This window comes from Barbus barbus (assembly GCF_936440315.1).
Source record: "Barbus barbus genome assembly, chromosome: 5".
Classification (NCBI taxonomy): Eukaryota; Metazoa; Chordata; class Actinopteri; order Cypriniformes; family Cyprinidae; genus Barbus; species Barbus barbus.
The window spans coordinates 41,228,641-41,249,201 of NC_136733.1; the positions used below are offsets into that span (position 1 = coordinate 41,228,641).

At 35.8% G+C, this 20,561-nt stretch overlaps 2 protein-coding genes across 3 annotated transcripts in view; one reads left to right on the forward strand and one right to left on the reverse strand.

Annotated features, from left to right (window-relative positions):
• LOC306870149 (uncharacterized protein) overlaps window positions 1-20,561 on the forward strand; it is a 141,051-nt gene that overhangs the window by 49,089 nt on the left and 71,401 nt on the right. The gene's annotated exons all lie outside the window — the stretch shown is intronic.
• LOC306870150 (metal transporter CNNM4-like) overlaps window positions 603-20,561 on the reverse strand; it is a 44,947-nt gene continuing 24,988 nt past the window's right edge. The window contains exons 5-8 of one of the 2 annotated variants that reach the window (XM_079417255.1): window positions 9,632-9,728; window positions 8,054-8,116; window positions 4,189-4,364; window positions 603-2,137 (exon numbers count right to left, since the gene is read on the reverse strand). In XM_079417255.1, the coding sequence (XP_079273381.1) occupies window positions 1,940-2,137; window positions 4,189-4,364; window positions 8,054-8,116; window positions 9,632-9,728 (534 nt within the window). In that variant the 3' untranslated portion in view covers window positions 603-1,939. The remainder of the gene's footprint in view (window positions 2,138-4,188; window positions 4,365-8,053; window positions 8,117-9,631; window positions 9,729-20,561) is intronic. The other variant, XM_079417256.1, reaches the window with a different exon arrangement.

The window sequence follows — 20,561 nt, forward strand, 5'->3', positions numbered from 1 at the left end:
ATAATTTCGGTATTTTTGCTGTCATATCAAATGGCTTGATGTATTTGAGGCGGATATATTATTACAAAAAGAATAATTGAATAAAGAAAAAGCACGTGGACATGTAATGCTTGTTCTTTAAGACAATTTATGACATTAACTCCCTTTTTTATTTCTTTAAGGTCAGATATCCATGTCAGTATTTCAGTGTAAGTTGTTATGAAGATTATAGCTGAAATAATTTATAATTACTAAATATCAACATTGCCACTGTTTTAAAGCCAACACAAATTTAAGAAAATATCTGGCCGACTTGCATAAAATGAAACATTAAATTTGGATTTATCTGTGAAGCAACTTTCACAATGAATGTAACTGCAAAGAAACAATAATGTTGCAATTATAGTCGTGTAAGTGCAATGCGGTCAGCAGACCTGGATCTAATGTCAACACCGTTTAGAGGGCTCTGGAGTTTGTCGATTAGGGAATAGCAGACCACTCTCTTTCACATATACTGAAATTATATTTCACATATTACTTGCCTTAATCCATCTGTAGACTCGCTCGATCTGAGAGTTATTACACAACCCATCACAGACAATGAACACAATATGGAACATATTACACTGATTAAATAAATAATTTAATAGTCAAACTCAGAAAGGAGACCTCCCAAAGCACAAAATAACCTGGAAAAATACAGTATAAAAAGAATGAAGCTGTTACACCTAAACAAATTCTGCAGTTCCAATTAAAGAAACAAAAGTGAGAAGGACAGGCCATAATTAGACAAACGGAGAGTCTCCAGCTGTCAGAACTAGAAATACACGGTGCAGTTCTTGCTCTTTTCATCGAGAGGCTACAGAATAAACCGTTCATTTGACAAAGCATGGGATGATCTCTTCCTATCAATGTGTCTACTAGACACTTTCACTTGGATTGTTCAAACATATTTGGTATGAAAGCAAAAGATGTGCACAGAGGAAAAAAAAGGAAAAGAAACAAAAGTCACTTCCTGAATTTTCCTACTTTTAGGCCTCTACAATTTGGAGTCTGTACCATGTCAACCTTAAAACACGCAGTCACAAAAAGAAATCAAATCATTTAAAAAATATACCACCTCAATTTTATGCTAAATAAATACAATTCTTTTGGTTAGATTACCTCTGGTCCATCGGGAGCGAGGGATACAGTTCAAGAGCTGGAATCACAAATATTCTGTGCAGAAAAGTGACTCTGTTAACAGTTGTACTACAACGACAAGCGCTTGTTCTCTTTGGAGTCAAAAAGTCAATGCATTCATTTCAAAAGGACACAAACAAACACTAACTCACACAAACTCTGCCACAGAATTATCTGACGGAGAAACGACATAAGATCTGCATCTTAGGTGCATGCTTCGCTTTTTTGATCGCTTGGGTTCACGTAAATCAACGGGAATCACTGAACATGCAGTGTGTGTGAAGCTCAGCAGGTCTCTGTCTCCCTGAGATGTTGCTTGGGCAAATCAGACTCGTACACACACACACACACACACACACACACGTGCATGCATGTCTAACACACACACACAGAATTTGGTACGATGATGAATTAACTATGGACTAACATAAAATAAAAAGGCATCTGCAATTTCCCTCGTTGACATTTCAGATAAACCTCAATAGAAAAATGACAAAATAAACATCTTGATCTCTAGAAAGGTCTCTATTCTCAGTCTAAGAAGCGCCCCGGACACAGTCCGTCTGAAGCAGGGGCCTTTCTCAGTCCAGATACGCTTTGGCGTCTTTGTTTTTTCGTCTTGCAGAATGTGTTACACAATGTCTTAATCTATTGCTGTCCATACACCCACACCATTATACTGTTGGCGCTAAAAGGGCTCTGATTAAATGTTCTTGGAAAAGTGCTTGATGTCCAGCAGGATTGTGGGATACGGGTGAATCTCGAGTGTGCACCGTCGTTATGTGTGCGGTGTTTGGCTGTTCTGTTCGATGAGGAGCGAGGTCGTCTCGTCCGCCAGCGGGACCATGTTTTCTGAAGACGGATGCAGAGCGGATGTCGTGTTGTTGTCCACGAGGCAGTGTCCACTGTCCGGAGAGTGCGGGGAACTGTCCAGCCGAGACGCCACCAGGCCGTTCTGATACTGAGAGCGTGTGATCTGAGGAAGAGAGGCGGAAACAGCAGTCGTGTGAGACTCCATAGTTTTAGATGGATGAAGGAATAAACCTTATTTGTGACCCTGGAGCACAAAACAGTTATAAGGGTACATTTTTCAAAATTGAGATTTATTAATAATCTTTCCATTGATGTATGGTTTGTTATGTTAGGACAATATTTGTCTGAGATACAACTATTAGAAAATCTGGAATCTGAGCAAAAAAATCTAAATATTGAGAAAATCTCCTTTAAAGTTGTTCAAATGAAGTTCTTAGCAATGCATATTACTAATCAAAAATGAAGTTTTGATATATTTACGGTAGGAAATTTACTAAATATCTTCATGGAACATGATCTTAATATCCTAATGATTTTTGGCATAAAAGAGAAATGTATAATTTTGACCCAATAATGCCAAAAATCATTAGGATATTAAGTAAAGATCATGTTCCATGAAGATATTTTGTGAATTTCCTACCGTAAATATAAATATATTTTTCTATCTGACTAGCTTTTCTATCTTTCTATCTATCTGAGTTTAAGGTCACCGAATATGTTTTTCTGAGGTAAATGTGACGTTGTGTGACCTTGTTTAGCTGTTATATTGACGTCTTTGTGCGGCTGAAACACGGAGCGATTACACGAGACAGGATACGGATTGTAAAGGTGTACTCTTTCTTTTAACTTACCTTCGGATGTTTAGTCATGTTTATTTTGTGCTATAACTAGTATTAAAGCGGAGGAGATGATCAGTTCACTGAGGCGCTACAGCGATCTGTCACTCCACATTAAACAGCACCAAAACAGCATTTATTGTTTGAATACAGCAATATGAAAAGTACCAAAGCACAATGCTTACTGTGATTTATTGGATGGGAGGTGCCCTTCAATGTTCCGTCCATTAACTGAAATCAGGCTAGACTAATCCATTCTTGGGATTTAAGAATCAATATCATTCCGTAAAAATGATAATCAATTAATATCGAGATTATTTACCCAGCCCTAGGCTCTATTGTTCCTTTCAACGTATGATGTTTAGTCATGTTTATAGAAAAAGTTCAGCCAATAATGAAAAGTTGCTGAAAATGTGCTCAACCTCAGACCATTCAAGATCAGGATGAGTTTGTTTCTTCATCAGATTTGGAGATAATGTAGCATTGCATCACTTGCTCTGCAGTGAATGGGTGCCGTCAGAATGAGAGTCCAAACAGCTGATAAATACATCACAATAATCCACACCACTCCAGTCCATCAGTTAACATCCTGAGCTGAAACAAATCCAGCATTAAGACGTTTTTAACTCAAATATGAGTCTATAATCCATAATAACGCTTCCTCCAGTAAAAAAGTGCATCTCCTGTCGTCTCTCTCATCAAAATCAAGCCACATATTTACTGTTTTAGACTGGTTTGTCTTGTAAACGGTGCTTGATCTGAGCAGATTTCTCTCCTGATTCAGACCAGAACACTGTTTCACCGGAGGAAGAGTTATTATGGACTCATATCTGAGTTAAAAACATCTTAATGCTGATTGTGTTTCAGCTTTTGTCTTCTCCAGATGTTAACTGATGGACTGGAGTGGTGTGGATTATTGAGATGTTTTTATCAGCTGTTTGGACTCTCATTCTGACGGCACCCATTCACTGCAGAGCATCCATTGCTGAGACACTGATGCAGAGACACATTTATACAAACCTGATGAAGAAACAAACTCATCCTGATCTGGGATGAACTGAGGGTAAGTACATTTCTAGCAAGTTTCATTATTGAAATAGTTCATTATTGTAACATGTGACATGTTTACAGAACTAAGTCCCTACAAATAATGTTTCAATGCATTAGCTGACTAAAGCATCTCAGTTCTTCAAAATGAAAATCAATGAAAAACAAGAAATCAACCTGCTGTAGCTCATTCACATCGTGTGCACACTCAGACACTCACACTGTCTAAATGCATCAAGCTGAGAAGTGCTAATTAATTCAGCTTCACCGTTTCTGTCCTCTAAATCCACTAATTCATTTTCGTCCCAATAATGTCGGAGCATATCTTCACCTTCACGAACTGCAGGTCGGCCAGAGCTCGGACGTTGAAGTCGGGTGTGTACTGCGGCGGAGCGGTGCTGCTGAGCTGTGTGTTGCTGCCGCTGATGGACTGAGGCTCTGGGCGATCCGGGTTGCTCAGAGACACCGAGCGGTTCAGTCCGCCGATGTGAGACGGAGAGCGGAACTCTGAAACACAGCGTTATAGGAGAGTACATGATCATACAGTGCCTTCAGGAGCTAAACACAGGCCGGTCACACTTCCAGCAAAGATGCATTATTACTGAGAGGTCATGTGGCACTGGAGTAATGATGCTGAGAATACAGCCGGGCCATCAGAGGAATACATTAAAACGGTTATTTTAAATCTACAATCTTTCACTAAATTACTGTTTTACTGCACTTTTGATCAAATAAATGCAGCCTCGGTGCGCATAAAAACATTAAAAATCTTACTACCCCAGACTTTTGAATGGTACTGTAGAAATTAGTAAATCAGAAATAAAAATAAATAAAACTGAATAAAAACAAATACAACTGAATTTGAGAAAATTAAATGCATTTCATAGGGCCTTTAAAAAAAAATCCTGTTAAATTGTGTAACTTTCATGATTTCAATTAATTAGAGATGCTTTTTGATAAACAAAATTTAATCTAACCATTAAATAGAATCAAGAAAAATTTGAAAACAAAATTGAGTTTGGGAAAAAATAAAACAAATATAGAACTCTGCAATATTAGTAAAGCTGCCTTTAAAAAAATAAAAAAATAAAATAATGCAGCCAACATGCCGTGGCAGGTAAGTTCATTCAAAAATAACAATTCTGTCCTGAAATATTCATATGGCTTTTACTACAATCTTTTTCTTTTTTTCCCTGCATTATGAAAGGGATTTTACAGCCGGAGGCTTACTGTCGAGGTCTGTAGAATTGTTTAAAGTTAATAAGGGACACAGAGATGTGGTAAATAAAGCCAGTCCACAATATCACACTGAATCATATCCTTTTGCCTCAATGTTGTTCATTTCCAGTTAATAATCAGAAAAACGTATTCTCATATGACGACGCAGAGTTCTCATCTGCTGACAGCTTTTCATTAAACTGCTGAAACTATTGGGATGTACAGTCATGGCCAAACATATCGGCACCCTTGGTAAATATGATCAAAGGAGGCTGTGAAAATTAATTGCATTAATCCTTTTGATCTTTTATTTAAACAATTCACAAAAATCGAACCTTTCATTGGATAATAAGAATTTAAAATGGGGGGAAATATCATTATGAAACAAATGTTTTTCTCAAATACACGTTGGACACAATTAGTGGCACCCCTAGAAATTCTTATGAGTAAAATATCTCTGAAGTATATTCTAGGGCTGTGCAATTTGGGGAAACTATCTAATTGCGATTGTTTTGACATATTGCGATTTGATTTGCGATTTTAAATTTAAGTCAAGCTTCAGCTCAATATTGTCAATTATGTGCAGCACAGTGAGTATCGTTACCCTGCTGAAAAACTAAAAAAACTATAGAAACCATCACAGACATTCTTATAGTTTCAATAAAAACCATTACAAACTTCCTTTTTGTTTTGGGCATTATTCCAATAGAAATGACTGTTGTTCTATTGGCTGCCATCTGCTACCAATGGAACGCATCAAATACCAGTAGACACCATTATAGTTTACATTAAAACTAGGGGTGCTCCGATTGATCTGTACCGATCATTATCGGCCGAAAATCGCTTTATTTAATCGCTTCACAGCCTGTTATCATTCTCCTTTCTTTCTTTATTTTTATTTTTTTACAGTGATTCCCTTTGTGATTCATAAAAAAAATATATACAGTATATATATTTACCAGAATTAATTTACCAGAAAAATGTAAATATACAACAGTTTAAGAAAAAAAACCTAAAAAAAAATTATATATATATATATATATATATATATATATATATATATTTTTTTTAATAAAATTAATTGATTAGATATGCCTTTGATTATTAAAATTAACAATTGAAATGGAAACTAGAAAATTAATGAAAAACAGAATTTTGTGAAAATAAAAATGAATTTTAGACAAATATTTTATGGGGACTTAAAATAAATTCTGTTAAACTGTGTAACTTTCATGACAGTTAATTAGACATGCTTTCTTATTAATAATATTTAATTTAATGATTAAAACAGAGTCAAGAAAAATTCAAACAGAAACTGAATCCAGAAAAATTTTAATTTGGAAAAATAAATAAATAAATAAAATAAATGCTGGATTTGGGAAAAAATCAAACCGATTTCGTAGGGCCCTATACAAAAGGCATTGCTGAAAACACTGAAATAGACAAATATTCTGTGATTTTATAAAACTGTAAAGACAAGGCAGGAGCATTAGCACTACTGTTTACAAGATTGGGGTCAGTAAGACATTTAGAAATGTGTAAGGTTTATATTCATCATATAACTTTCTATTCATCAAAGAATTCTGGAAAAAAAACATTTTCACAAAAATATTAAGTACAACTGTTTTCCACATTGATGATAATCAGAAATGTTTCTCAAGCAGCAAATCAGCATATTAGAATGATTTCTGAAGAATCATGTAACAATGAAAACTAGATTAATGATGCTGAAATAATTTACATTTGAAAATAAATTAAAATAGAAAACGGTCATTTAAAATTGCAACAGCATTTCACTGTTTTCTGTTTTTATGCACTTTTGCAAACGAATAAAGCCTTGAAGAGTATAAGAGACTTCTTTCAGGAACATTAAACTCTCACCAGCCCCAAACGTATGAACAGCAGTGTTGATATGAATCCAGGTTTCTGTGATGGAAGTGTGTTTAGAGGCTTGTTGGACAGTATGAGGTCAGAGGTCAGCTGGATATCACACAGATGAATATTGCCATCTACTGGCACTTTCTCAGCACAGCAGCCCATTCTGAAGACAGCAGTGCATATTTCTCATGCATTACATCGTCTTCTGAAGCCATACCATAACTTTATGTGAGAAAAAGACTTGAAGTTAATCCATTATTTGCTGAAAATGCAGAAACTCCCAGTGCTTGCACATATATTCAACATATAGACCACTTGTATGGTGCTGTTTGTGGCTTGAGTGAGTCTACTTTTACATTTACATCTACATTTAGTATCTTATTAAACATTTAAAGTCATGCAGGTTTGAAACGACATGATGGCAAGTAAATGTTGACAATTTCTATTTTTGGGTGAACTATTTCTTTAAGCGTGTTTAATTGTTAAGGCTCTGGAGGACAGCAGGTACAGAAGAGTTAAAATAGTCTAAAACGTGTTACATTATTGACACCCTTGAACAAAATTCTAATTTACTTTAGTAAGAGAAAAAGGCTGCCGCTTAAATGGACAATGCATCCAAAAATGAAAATTAGCCCATGATTTACTCACCCTCAAGGCATCCTAGATGTATATGACTTTCTTCTTTCAGACGAATACAGTCAGAGTTATATTAAAACAATGTCCTGGCTCTTCCAAGCTTTATAATGGCAGTGAATGGGTGTAGAGATTTTATTAACCCCTCCGAGCTGTGTGGAGCACTTTATGATGGATGGATGCGCTTTTTTGGGCTTCAAAGTCTCAACACCCATTCACTGCCATTATAAAGCTTGGAAGAGCCAGGACATTTTTAATATAACTCTGATTGAATTTGTCTGAAAGAAGAAAGTCATATACACCTAGAATGGCTTGAGGCTGAGTAAATCATGGGCTAATTTTTTCATTTTTGGGTGAACTGTCCCTTTAAATAGCACTTGAGGGTTATTTCTGTGAAAATTATGGCTGTTAATCAGTCCAACCCGTCCCAGCGAGCGGTTAGAGAGCCCCGACATGCCGGCAGTTACCTGGGAATCGAGAGAAGAGAGAGCATCTCTCAAGAGACAGGTGATGAGGACGAGAGACACTCACTGAGAGTGAGAGAGAGAGACAGACAGAGATGGATGGGAAGAGTAAGACGGTATCGAAGATGAGGGAAACAAGACAGAAGACACTACTGTTCAGAAGTTTAGAGTCAGTGGCTCTCTTCCTTTTACTTGTTTTCTTTTATTTATTATTAAATATAACTTGACCTTGTAAAACAAGCTCTCTCTATTGTAGTCATATTCCATCTTTTTATTTATTATAAAAAACTATAATAAATACAGGGATAATGGAGCCAAAGCTCGTTCTGATGATGCTCCAAACTGTGACTTTCCTCCTCCTGTGGATCGTTAGGCAAACATTCACTCTGCTCTCGTCTGTTTGTGTGAGGATACGAGTCATTAAACCCTGGAAATCTTCCTCTCATCACAGCTCTCAGATCTCATACGAAGCTGTTCAAAAGTTTGGGATCAGTAAGATTTGTTCTTATGCTCATTAAGGCTGTATCTATTTAATCACAAATACAGAAAAACCTCTGTTAGAAAATTACCATTTTCTATTTTAATATACTTTAAAATATCATTTGTTTTCTGTGAAGCAAAGCTGAATTTAACAGCATCATTACTCCAGTCAAGCGCTTTTTACAACGCAAATTGTGTCAAAGCAACTTTAAAACAGGGAAATAGTATCCCATGATCCTTCAGAAATCATTCTAATAGGAATAAAAAGTTAAAAAGAACATTTATTTAGTTTATTCAAAATGAAAATTTTGTGTTACAATATACACTACTATTCAAAGTTTAGCGTCAGAAATTATTATTTTTTATTTATTTAAAGAAATTAATACTTTTATTCAGCAAGGATGTGTTAAACGGACAAAAAGTGTTAGAAAAGATTTCTATTTTGAATAAACACTGTTCTTTTCAACTTTTTATTGATCAAAGTATCACAGGTTCCAAAAAACATGAAGCAGCACAACTGTTTCCAACATTGATTATAAATCAGCATATTAGAATGATTTCTGAAGGATCATGTGACTCTGAAGACTGTTCCTCACACAAAGCTGTCATATTGCTTCAAGAGCAGCATAAAATACTTATGATGGTTTTCTGGAGATTCCATTTACTTGTATTCTCTTTTATACAAAGAGCAGCATCCACATCCTTCTGTGCGCCGGTGAAAAGTTCATTTATGGATAAACGATCCCTTTAAATGCACAGAGGACACCACTAGAGGGTGATGATCGACTGCTTTAACAGAGCCCAACAGGGAGAGATGGGTGGCCTGGAAAAGTCCCAATATCCCATGTGGGATAATTATAATTATGAGTGATTAGTGCCTTGTGTTTTCCCATCCCTGTAATAATGTGTTGTTTAGTATAACGCACACACACAGACTCACAAACAAGACCACCTACTGCTCATCCCTAAGGAGAGTGTAGGATTTGATCTCAAGTCTCCTGATATATGAACACACAGCTGTGAAGGGGACTATATGTAGTAGTATATATGCATGTTGTATAGCATTTGTGATGTTTGTTGTATTGTGTGTGTTTGTCTCACCTAGTGTTGGAGCGCTGAGAGCCATGACTCCGTAGAAAGAGAACGGCCCCGTCTCAAACATCATATTCTCGTTCCCAGCCTCCACCTCCACACGACCCTGTGACGAGAAGCAGCATGATTCAAACAACCACAAATAAAATAGAACATGTTGTTACATTATACACTGCTATTCAAAGGTTTGGCATCAGTAGATGTTTTCTTTCATGAAATTAATACTTTTATTAAGCAAGGATGTGTTAAATGGATAAAAAGTGATAGTAAAGACTTAAAAAAAAAAAAAAAAAAAAAAAATTCTATTTTTAATAACACTGTTCTTTTTAACTTTATCAAAGAATCCTGAAAAAAAAGTATCACAGGTTGCAAAATATATTAGGCAACTGTTGATAAATCAGTATATTAGAATGATTTCTGAAGATCATGTGACACTGAAGACTGGAGTAATGATGCTGGAAATACAGATCTGCATCACAGAAATACATTACAGTTTAACACATATTAATATAAGAAACCAATATTAGAAATTCAAACAACTACAAAACAAACAAGAAATATAAAGTAATAAAAAAACGTTTGGGATTGGTAGTTTTATTTCTTTATTTAAACAAGTCTCTTAAACTCAAACACTTTTCTATTTGAACATTGTTTTAAATTAAAATGATTAAACATAAAAATATATTTTTGATGTATTCCTGTGATGGAAAAGCTTGCAAATCCTTCTATTCTAATATGCTGACTACCATGAAGAAACATTTCTGATTGTTATCAATGTTGAAAACAGTTGTGCTGTTTAATATTTCCATGGAAACCATGATACATTGTTTTCCCGGTTTCTTTGATTAATAAAGTTTAAAAGGGCAGCATTTATTTGCAATCAAAATCTTTTATAACATTACAAACTGTCTTTACTCTTCCTTGATGAATAAAAGTATTAATTTCTTAAAAGAATCTTACACCGACCCCAAACATTTGACCATATTGTAAGAAAATAATTCATAAGAAAATCTGATTAGTTAGAAAACTGACTTATTATAGGTATTATTCCAAACTCATATCTGTCCCTGGAGCACAAAAGCAGTCATCAGTAGCACAGGTATATTTGTAGCAATATTTGTACATTTCTCTTTTATGACAAAAATCATTAGGATATTAATGTTCCATGAAGATATTTTGTAAATTTCCTACCACAAATATCAAAATATTAATTTTTGATTAGTAATATGCATTGCTAAGAACTTCATTTGAACAACTTTAAAGGAGATTTTCTCAATATTTAGATTTTTTTGCTCCCTCAGATTCCAGATTTTCTAATAGTTGCATCTCAGCTAAATATTGTCCTATCATAACAAACCATACATCAATGGAAAGATTATTTATAAAGCTTTTTAGATGATGTATACATCTCAATTTCGAAAAATTGACCGTTATGACTGGTTTTGTGCTCCAGGGTCACATATGATATTTTATATTTTAAGAAACATAAATAGTTCTACTGAGAGTGTTCTCTACGGTTGATTCTTCTTTGCCACTGTATGCTTTTGTTGTATTGAAATTAGCAGCTTCAACATTCTTCAAAACATCTCCCTTTTTGTTTTTTATGGTAATAAATGATGCCAAATTCTTTTGTCATTTTTTTTTTCAGGTGAACAAATAGTCTAAATGAATCGTAAGCCTGTGAGCACACCACTCCACCAGTTTCCCAGCCACAAAGAAAATGAGAGTCATTTTTTTCTTGAAGGTGAACAGACACATAAATGAAGAAAGGAAAACAACTAGCTGTCAAATAGAGCGAGAAGCTCTGGGTGAATTAAATCCATAGGAGTGAGTGAATGTGAGCTCGGGTCAAGAGGAATGTGAGAACTACAGCACAGTAAATCCACTGAACACACACACACACACACACACACACACTCTCTCTCTCTAAAGCCCGGTACACATCAAGCCGCAGTGTCTCAGTCCAAAGTTGCCCTGGCAACCAAGCCGACGCTCGACGGCCAAGTAGCTCATCCATTCTGCGCCTTTCTCGTGCACTGGTTCGCCAGCTGAACAGCCAATCAGAACGATCAGATGGCCCGACTGACCAACGAGCTCCGACGCTGATTCAACATGTCGAATCGGCCGAAAAAAAGCCAACGAGGACCAACTTCAGCCGACGGCACGAAACACACTGAGAAAACGTAGTCGGCCGACGAACAAATATTGCCTGACGGCCGACCGTCGACTTGGTGTGAACCAGGCTTCACACACACACACACACACACACACACACACACACACAGAGAGAGAAAAATAAGAAACACAGAGAAGAGCTCTTTAAATAGACCATCCTGACAGTCCTAGTGCCACTTATTATACAAACCCATGTCTGTGACGGGGCAGAGTATGTGTGTGTGTGTGCTGGCAAAGGGAAAAGTTCACATTTGTTAATTATAAACACACCTAAAGCATATCCCACTTTAAGATGTCAATGATGTCAAAATCTGGCATACCTAGTTCTTACAAATACACACTTAACTCAAGGAGGACTAAATTAAGTTTTTAAATAAAGCCTATTTTTGCCTTCTAATATATAATAAAAGTAATAATAATAATAAAAAAAAAAAAAAAAAAAAAGACAACTAATAAATTATAATACTGATGATAACACTACTAATAAAAAGAAAATATTACCATTGTTTGTACTGAAGTCAATTCTCCTATTTTTATTTCTTTTAAGTAAAGCCAATTATTGTGGTAAATAATATAATATTAATAATTTTTGCATTTTAATAAATAATACTAAATAATTTTTTAATATTTTAAATAGTCAATTATTCATTATTATAATTGTTATGATTATTATTACAATATTATTATAAATGTTAATATTCTAAAAATTGACAACTTTTATTTGAATAAAATCTTTGTATGAATAAAAATAAATCTTTGTGTGTGTGTACACATACACATATATATATATATATATATATATATATATATATACACACATATACATATACTAGGGGTGGAACGGTTCGCGGGAAAAAAAAAAAATCAAACTGTACGGTTCTCCACACGGTTCAGCACGCGCTAGGACCGCGGTTCAACTTAAATCTGACAACGCATCTGTAATATGGTTTGTTATAAATAACATGTAAAACAAACAGGGTTCAGCTAATGTATGCTTCTGTTGATGGAAGTGCATTCTGGCTTCCCCGTACATTACAACAACAGCGATGGAGAAAAAAAAAGTGTTTCAATTCACTCATTCAATGTGAGTGCTGTATGCTGCAATATGAGCATTTATTCCATCATCACCCGGGTGCTGATAGCGCACGCACAGGTGAGACCTGAACAGCACACGCTGATATCGGTGTTTAAACTAAACTCATGTAAGCTTTGCCAGTTTAAACATTTAAGAGCCAGAGGATGCGAGCTCGCGCGCGCAGTGAGAAGATTTGTGCGTGCGCTCATCAGAAGCGTGCAAACCCGCACCTCACAACGCGAGCAAATATCAAGCTCTCTCTGAAACAGTGCTTGAATGGACAAAGTTCAGAAACAGGTTTGCATCAAGCCACACATCTGGGGAAGAGTTCAGAAGAAAATTCTGCTTCATTGAAGGGTCACAGAAGCATGTAGTCTCTGTTACCCTTAATGGAAGAAGTTAGAAACAACCAGGACTCTTCTTAGAGCTGTCCTCCTGGACAAACTGAGCAACTGATGGAGAAGGGCTTTGGTTAGAGTGGTGACCAAGAAGCTGATGGTCACTCTAGTTGAGCTCCATGATCATATGTGGAGATAGGAGAAACCTACAGAAGGACAAACATCACTGCAACACTCCACCGATCTGGGCTTTATGGCAGTGTGGCAAGACTCAATCCTCTCCTCAGTGAAGACACATGAAAACACACTTGGAATTTACAAAAAAACACCTAAAGGACCCTCAGACTCTGAGAAACAAAATTCTCTGGTCTGATGAACCTCTAAGCATCATGTTTGAAGGAAACCAGGCGCTGCTCAACACCTGCAGGCAGAGGTGTCAAGTAAAGTACAAATACTTCGTTACCTTACTTAAGTAGAAATTTTGGGTATCTATACTTTACTGGAGTAATTATTTTTCAGCCGACTTTTTACTTCTACTCCTTACATTTTCACGCAATTATCTGTACTTTCTACTCCTTACATTTTAAAAATAGCCTCGTTACTCCTATTTCATTTCGGCTCGTTTTCATTCCGGCTTGTCATCGTCATGGGCGTTGCTAGGTCATTTTTAGGGCTTTCCCCCTAAAAATCTTGCGATTCTTCCTCCTTTAAATGTGAAACGGCAGCAGACTTCGGCTCCTCTCCATCTTTCTGCGCGTTCTTCAATCCACAGACTGCGGTGCGCAGAGGAGAGGACAAGGTGTGTGTTTATCCATAGATTGTTATAATATCTACATCTGTGCAGTTCTTTGTCTTAAATACAGTTTACAGAAAGTCATGGGAGAGCAATCGGTTTCCAATCTTCTGTAAAGTTTTCGCTGCATTCACCACTCATCACACCACAGCTGTTTCCTTCAGCGAAAGCCCTTAACACATTATACTCATACTTTATAAAACCATCACGTTATTGCTATTTTCATTTGAAAATTTAGCTTTCAATATAGAACTTAATATTACAGTGCATGTGGCATTAACTACCATACAGTTCTGCATAGAAGTGATTTCTCCACTACTGGCTCATTTATCAAACGGGTGCTTTCTCTTCGTCCGTTGCCTCACAGATTCCTACAGCTAAGCTTGGATGTACATTTACATTCCAATAAAGGTTATTGATGACATGCCTCTGAAGTTTGACTTTTTGCACCGTTACAATACTTACAGGCATCTAGTCATCATATCTTCCGCTCCATGAAACACGTTAATGCTCAGTAGTGCACATATATGGTTTTTTAATGTATTTGCATTGTACTAAAATGCGTTCATTTTCAGTGGGCACATATCCGGCTGAAACAGGTAGCCTAGTGCATCCCACATTTTTCAACATTAACATTTTAATATAACATTATAGTCATTATGGCCTTTAGAAAAATGTTTTTTTGAGGAGGTGGGGTAGTGCACAATAGGCCCCTGTGCCGCGGCCTAAGCTTTTGTCCTTAATGGCATTTTTTTTCCTTCCATTACTTTTACTTTTATACTTTAAGTAGTTTTGAAACCAGTACTTTTACACTTTTACTTGAGTAAAAAACTTGAGTTGATACTTCAACTTCTACAGAAGTCTTTTTAAACCCTAGTATCTATACTTCTACTTGAGTAATGAATGTGAATACTTTTGACACCACTGCCTGCAGAGTACCATCCCAAAAGTAACGTCTGCTGGAATCAGTCTCATGCTGTGGAGCTGTTTTTCAGCGGCAGGGACTCATCAGAATAGAAGAAAAGCTCAGTGCAATAAAATATAGAGATAGCCTTAATGAAAACCCAGAGCATTCAGATCCTCAGACTGGGCAGAAGGTTTACCTTCCAACAGGACAATGAACCTTAACACACAGCAAGAGTGGCTTATACACAACTCTGTGAATGTCCTTGAGTGGCCCAGCCACAGCCTGAGCTTGAACCCAATCAAATATTTCTGGAGAAACCTGAAAATGTGTGTCTGCCCCCATCCAACCTGATAGAGTTTCAGAGGTGAAAGGGAAAGGGAAGTGGTGTGTGGCCAAGTATGGTGACCCATACTCTGAATTTGTGCTCTGCATTTAACCCATCCAAGTGTACACACACCGTGAACACACACCCGGAGCAGTGGGCAGCCAATGCTGCGGCGCCCGGGGAGCAGTTGGGGGTTCGGTGCCTTGCTCAAGGGTCTCACCTCAGTCGTGGTATTGAGAGTGTTGGTTATTCACTCCCCCCACTTACAATCCCTGCCGGACCTGAGACTCGAACCCACGACCTTTGGGTTACAAGTCCGACTCTCTATCCATTAGGCAACGACTGCCCCAAGACGTGAGGAGAAGAAGAGCAGATAATTGCCAAATGCTGATGAGAAAAGCTTGTCACATCAAACAAAAAAAGACTTGAGGCTGTAAAGGTACTTCAGATAAATATTTAGTTAAGGGTATGAATACTTATGCAATGTACTTATGAGTTTATTTTTAATAAATTTATGAAGTTGTGACAATTCTGTTTTTGCTTTATCGATATGGTGTATGGAGTGTAGATTGATGTTGGGGGAAAAAGTCATTTAAAGCAGTTTTACATAAGGGCAGCAACATAAAATGTGAAAAAATTAAGGGGATGAATACATTCTCAAGGCACTGAAATATATATGTTTATGTTTATATGTGTGTGTGTGTGTGTGTGTGTGTGTGTGTGTGTGTGTGTGTGTGTGTGTGTGTGTATATATATATATATATATATATATATATATATATATGTGCTGCTATAATTCTCTCCTCATAAATCCCAGTTAAAAACAGGGATGTGCAAAACTACATATTTACAAAATCAATCACACAGTCATTTGTCTGAATGATCAGTCGTGCTTAAAGACGTTTTGTGTAATTACGCTGGTCACTCCACCAGACGTGTTTATTTTGGGATATATGGGCGATAAGATTTTAACAAATAAATAGACCAAATAACTATAAGCATTTGTTGCTTAAAACAAATTTATGACCACAGCACTCACAAAAACAGAGACCTACTATTTATGAATAAATCACAGCAGCTGATTTGAAGCACAGAAGTAAATGTGACCCTGGAGCACAAAGCCAGTCATAAGGGTACATTTTTTGAAATTGAGATTTCTACATCATCTGAAAGCTGAATAAATAATATTTCCATTGATGTATGGTTTGTTAGGATCAGAAAATATTTTGCTGAGATACTGGATGCAACAAATGCCTCGTTTATAGTGGATTTTATTGTTTTTGTGTTGTCTCGCCATCACAATACGGTGAGGTGTGTAACATTTCCGTCTCACGCTTGAGGTATTCGGCCAATCACAACGCACTGGATAGCTGGCCAATCAGAGCATGCCTCACTTCTCAAAACGATGAGCTTTGTAAAAATCGGTGCATTTCAGAAAGCAACAATAATGTACAGTGTGTTTTTTTTTTACCTTAAACTGCATAAACACATTGCATTACACCAAATACACAAAATAATGTTCTTTTTAGCAACGTCATATGACCCCTTTAACTAGTTGCTTATTAGCATGCCTATTATTAACATATTGGCTGTTTATTAGTACTTATAAAGCACATATTCTGCGTGACCATATTCTACATCCCTAACCCTACCCAATACCTAAACTTAACAACTACCTTACTAACTATTAATAAACAGCAAATTAGGAGTTTACGGAGACAAAAGTCATAATTAATGGTTTGTTAATAGCAAGAATTGTTCCTTAAAATAAAGTGTGACCAAAAAAACTAATCACGTAGATTTTTTATTTTTTAAAAACAAAATTTAAAAGCTACACTTTAACTTAAATTAAGGTTTTAGATACTGATGATAAATATAAGGCAAGCAAAAACAAACATTAAAAGGTTTATCTTTATATGAGCAGCAAATGATTTGATGAAACTTCTTATTTTGGGTTGCTTTAAATTTAGTTTTTTTTAAAAATCATTTTCAAAAAGCAAAATAAATTAGTATGAACAAACATTTGAATATAAATATACAGAAATGTTAGTCTTGTCTTTGTGTTTTAATTTTAAAACTAAAAAATAATGAAAACTCCCTCCCGTCTCTGACTTTCTTTATTTGTCTATAATGTTTCGCTTCAAAAGATGCAACCAGACAATCTAGACAGTTTTTCTCACAGACTCTTAATATGCACAGAAGCAGAGCAGCTGTGGATGATCCGCACAAAGCCTGGCGCCTCATAAAGCAGCATTAATCTTTGATGAAGGTCACCTGGCCGCTCTCCGCTGGAGGCCGTCTTTAGAAAGGTCTCCATGTTGGAAAGTCTACTTGCAAGCTCACTCAACATATTAAATAATAATCATAATACGGCATATCCTGCTTCCACAAACATCATTAAATAATAAATAACAGAAGGCACACAAACAGATGCGTGACACATTTAACAGCCTCAAACTGCTGCTAGTGTGCACTTCATAACCTATTAATGAATCTCCTTCTCACTGTGAATAATCTACACCGCTGATGTTAGACATCTGAACCACAGCGCTTGAACTCAAGTTCAATCCATGACAGTTCAAGGAACAAAGATCAGTGTCGAGATGTTTAAGAGCCACGAACTACACCAGTTTAAGACATGTACCATATATTCCTCTGCTGGTCTTAAACCCCCTTATCAGAAATTAAAGCCCTACACAGGTCTCAAAGCTGAAAGATCCAACGTCTTAAATCCATAAAGTCACAGCATGCACTGCGGAAATAATTACCTTCTTATTTTCCAATATGAATGAATGATGCATTTATATATGCAATATCAACATCCTCAGATAAATTTACATGAGAGAAAAAAATGAAGATATTAAGATATTGTTCTCTTAGAAACTGAAAACTAAAATTCAAACCAATTGGCAACATTTTACATTTTCACTTCATTTAACTTAATGTATTAAAATAACTACAATTTCAACTGAAATAAAAAGTAATAAAAACTATAGATATATATATAAAAAAAAATGAATGGATGAACGAATAAATTAGTGCTGTCAAATGACTAATTTTAATGAAACTAACATTAAATGAAAACACATCATATAAAAATAAAAACTATAACAGCACATCAGAGACACTAAAATAACACTGGTTGGAAATTGTATTTTCAAACTTGTTGCTAATGCAGCTCTATGAATATATTATTGTGTACGAACATGTGACTCCTTTCATTTATTCTCAAATAGTTTTAATCTGTCTGAAAAAGTTCACCTAAAAATTAAACTTAATTTACGCCGTCACGCTCATGTTATTCCCTGTATGAGTTTGTTTATTCTGTTTAACACAAAGGATATTTGGTAAGCAGACTAGCAGCAACTGTCTGGTTCCCAGCATTCTTCAAGATGCCTTCATTTGTGTTCAACAGAAGAAGTGACTCCGGGCTGGAACAGGATTCTCATGGCTTTAAGCATCAGTGCGGAGGAATGAATGTGTGGGGTCTGTAATTCAGCAAATCACTGAACAGTTTAACCATCACCAGCTGAACGCTCTAATGATTGTTTAGAGGCCAATAATACCAACAACAACCCCAAGACAGTGAATGAAGTGATGGATGATGGGAGCTGTGGGAACTCAACGTTTGCTCGATAGGAAATCACCTGGATCTCTGCCTCCCAAAATCTGAGACGAGCTTCATCCAGGTGAAAACAACTCCACACAGAGGCAAATCTTAAATAACCAAGCTAATGGACGGGGAAGCATGTGCAGACTAGGGATGTGCGATATATATTGTCTGTGATAATATCGTAATTGTTGTTTTAACGATGTGCGATTTGACATTGAGTATTTTGCAAAAACCAAACAGAACACGTGAATGTCAGATACATTGCATTTACGAGTTGAACACACATGAACGCCACCACGAAGTCGTTATTACGAGTGGGAAACTCAATTTTCTTTAAGCCCCGAGTTAGAAAACGTGTCGGATGCAATGCAAAAGACTAAAGATATGCAGCGTCGGTAAAGTTGTTGAAATGAATAAAATTATTATTTTGTTGTAATGTACAATAAGTTACATACACAAAATATTCTATTATTGTATAATTAATATTCAGTTTACATCATCTTCATAAATTAAATAAAAACGGAAAAAAGAAGAAAAAAAACAATGATGCACATTCTTCATTCAATATTTTGTAGATGTGGAGTAAAAAAATAATTGAATTTTATGTTGAAAAGTTAAATGGCCATCTTTTTCTGACCAAAGTGTCTTGAACGCACCCGACGTGGTAATAATGACTTGTCCCAGGAGGACTTGAACGCAGCATTATATTACGTGAGGAAGACTAGACTAGGGCGCGCGCACATTGAGTGTTCTTTCATTGCATGATAATAAAATGCATCAACAATGACCACAAAATTCAAAATATGGGGCAGAAAATGCGTATATATATATAAAAAGGCACGCTTCATGTGATTTTAACCATATGAAATTATATATATAATTTCATATGGTTAAAATCACATGAAGCATGCCTTTTTTTCTTCAAAAATAAGCATGGATACAAATGTGATATTGATTTTATACAAGTTCAGTAAAAAATATATTAAGAGACTTATGTTTTAGACACCATATTGCCTGTTTTTGCTCCATTTCGCCGACAAAAAATCATTCCAAGCACAGCCAGAGCACTGTTTTGTGTCTCTGAGCAACATGACGGTGTTGTTTAGTTCCTGAACGAATCAAACCTTAAATGATTCGGTTCAGTCGCAATGACTCTCTTATTACCAGGGACTTTCTGCCACCTACTGGTGGTTTTAATTTTACATTTAAAGTATCTTTTCATTTTTAAATAATTTCAAGTATCAGTATTCAATGTTTTATGTTTAAAATATAAAAACATGCATTTGTAACTGGTTAAAGCACTCCATGTCCATGTAAATACATCTAAATGCCATTCAGACGCAACTTCTGCAAAGATTCATTTTGTTGATACTGGGTTCATTTATTTGGTAACAGCCTACATGTCTTATTATTCTAATTGACTGATTAAATATAACAATTTGATTCAAAAGATGCACACTTTTAGAAAACATGTCAACATTGATAATAATCAGAAATGTTTGTTGAGCAGTAAATCAGTATATTATTATGATTTCTGAAGATCATGTGACACTGAAGACTGGAGTAATGATGCTGAAAATACAGCTGCAGATCACAGAAATATATTACACTTTAACACATATTCACATAGAAAACCGCTATTTTAAATAGTAAAAATATTTCACAATATTACAGCTTTTGCTGTCCTTCGGATCAAATAAATGCAGGCTTGGT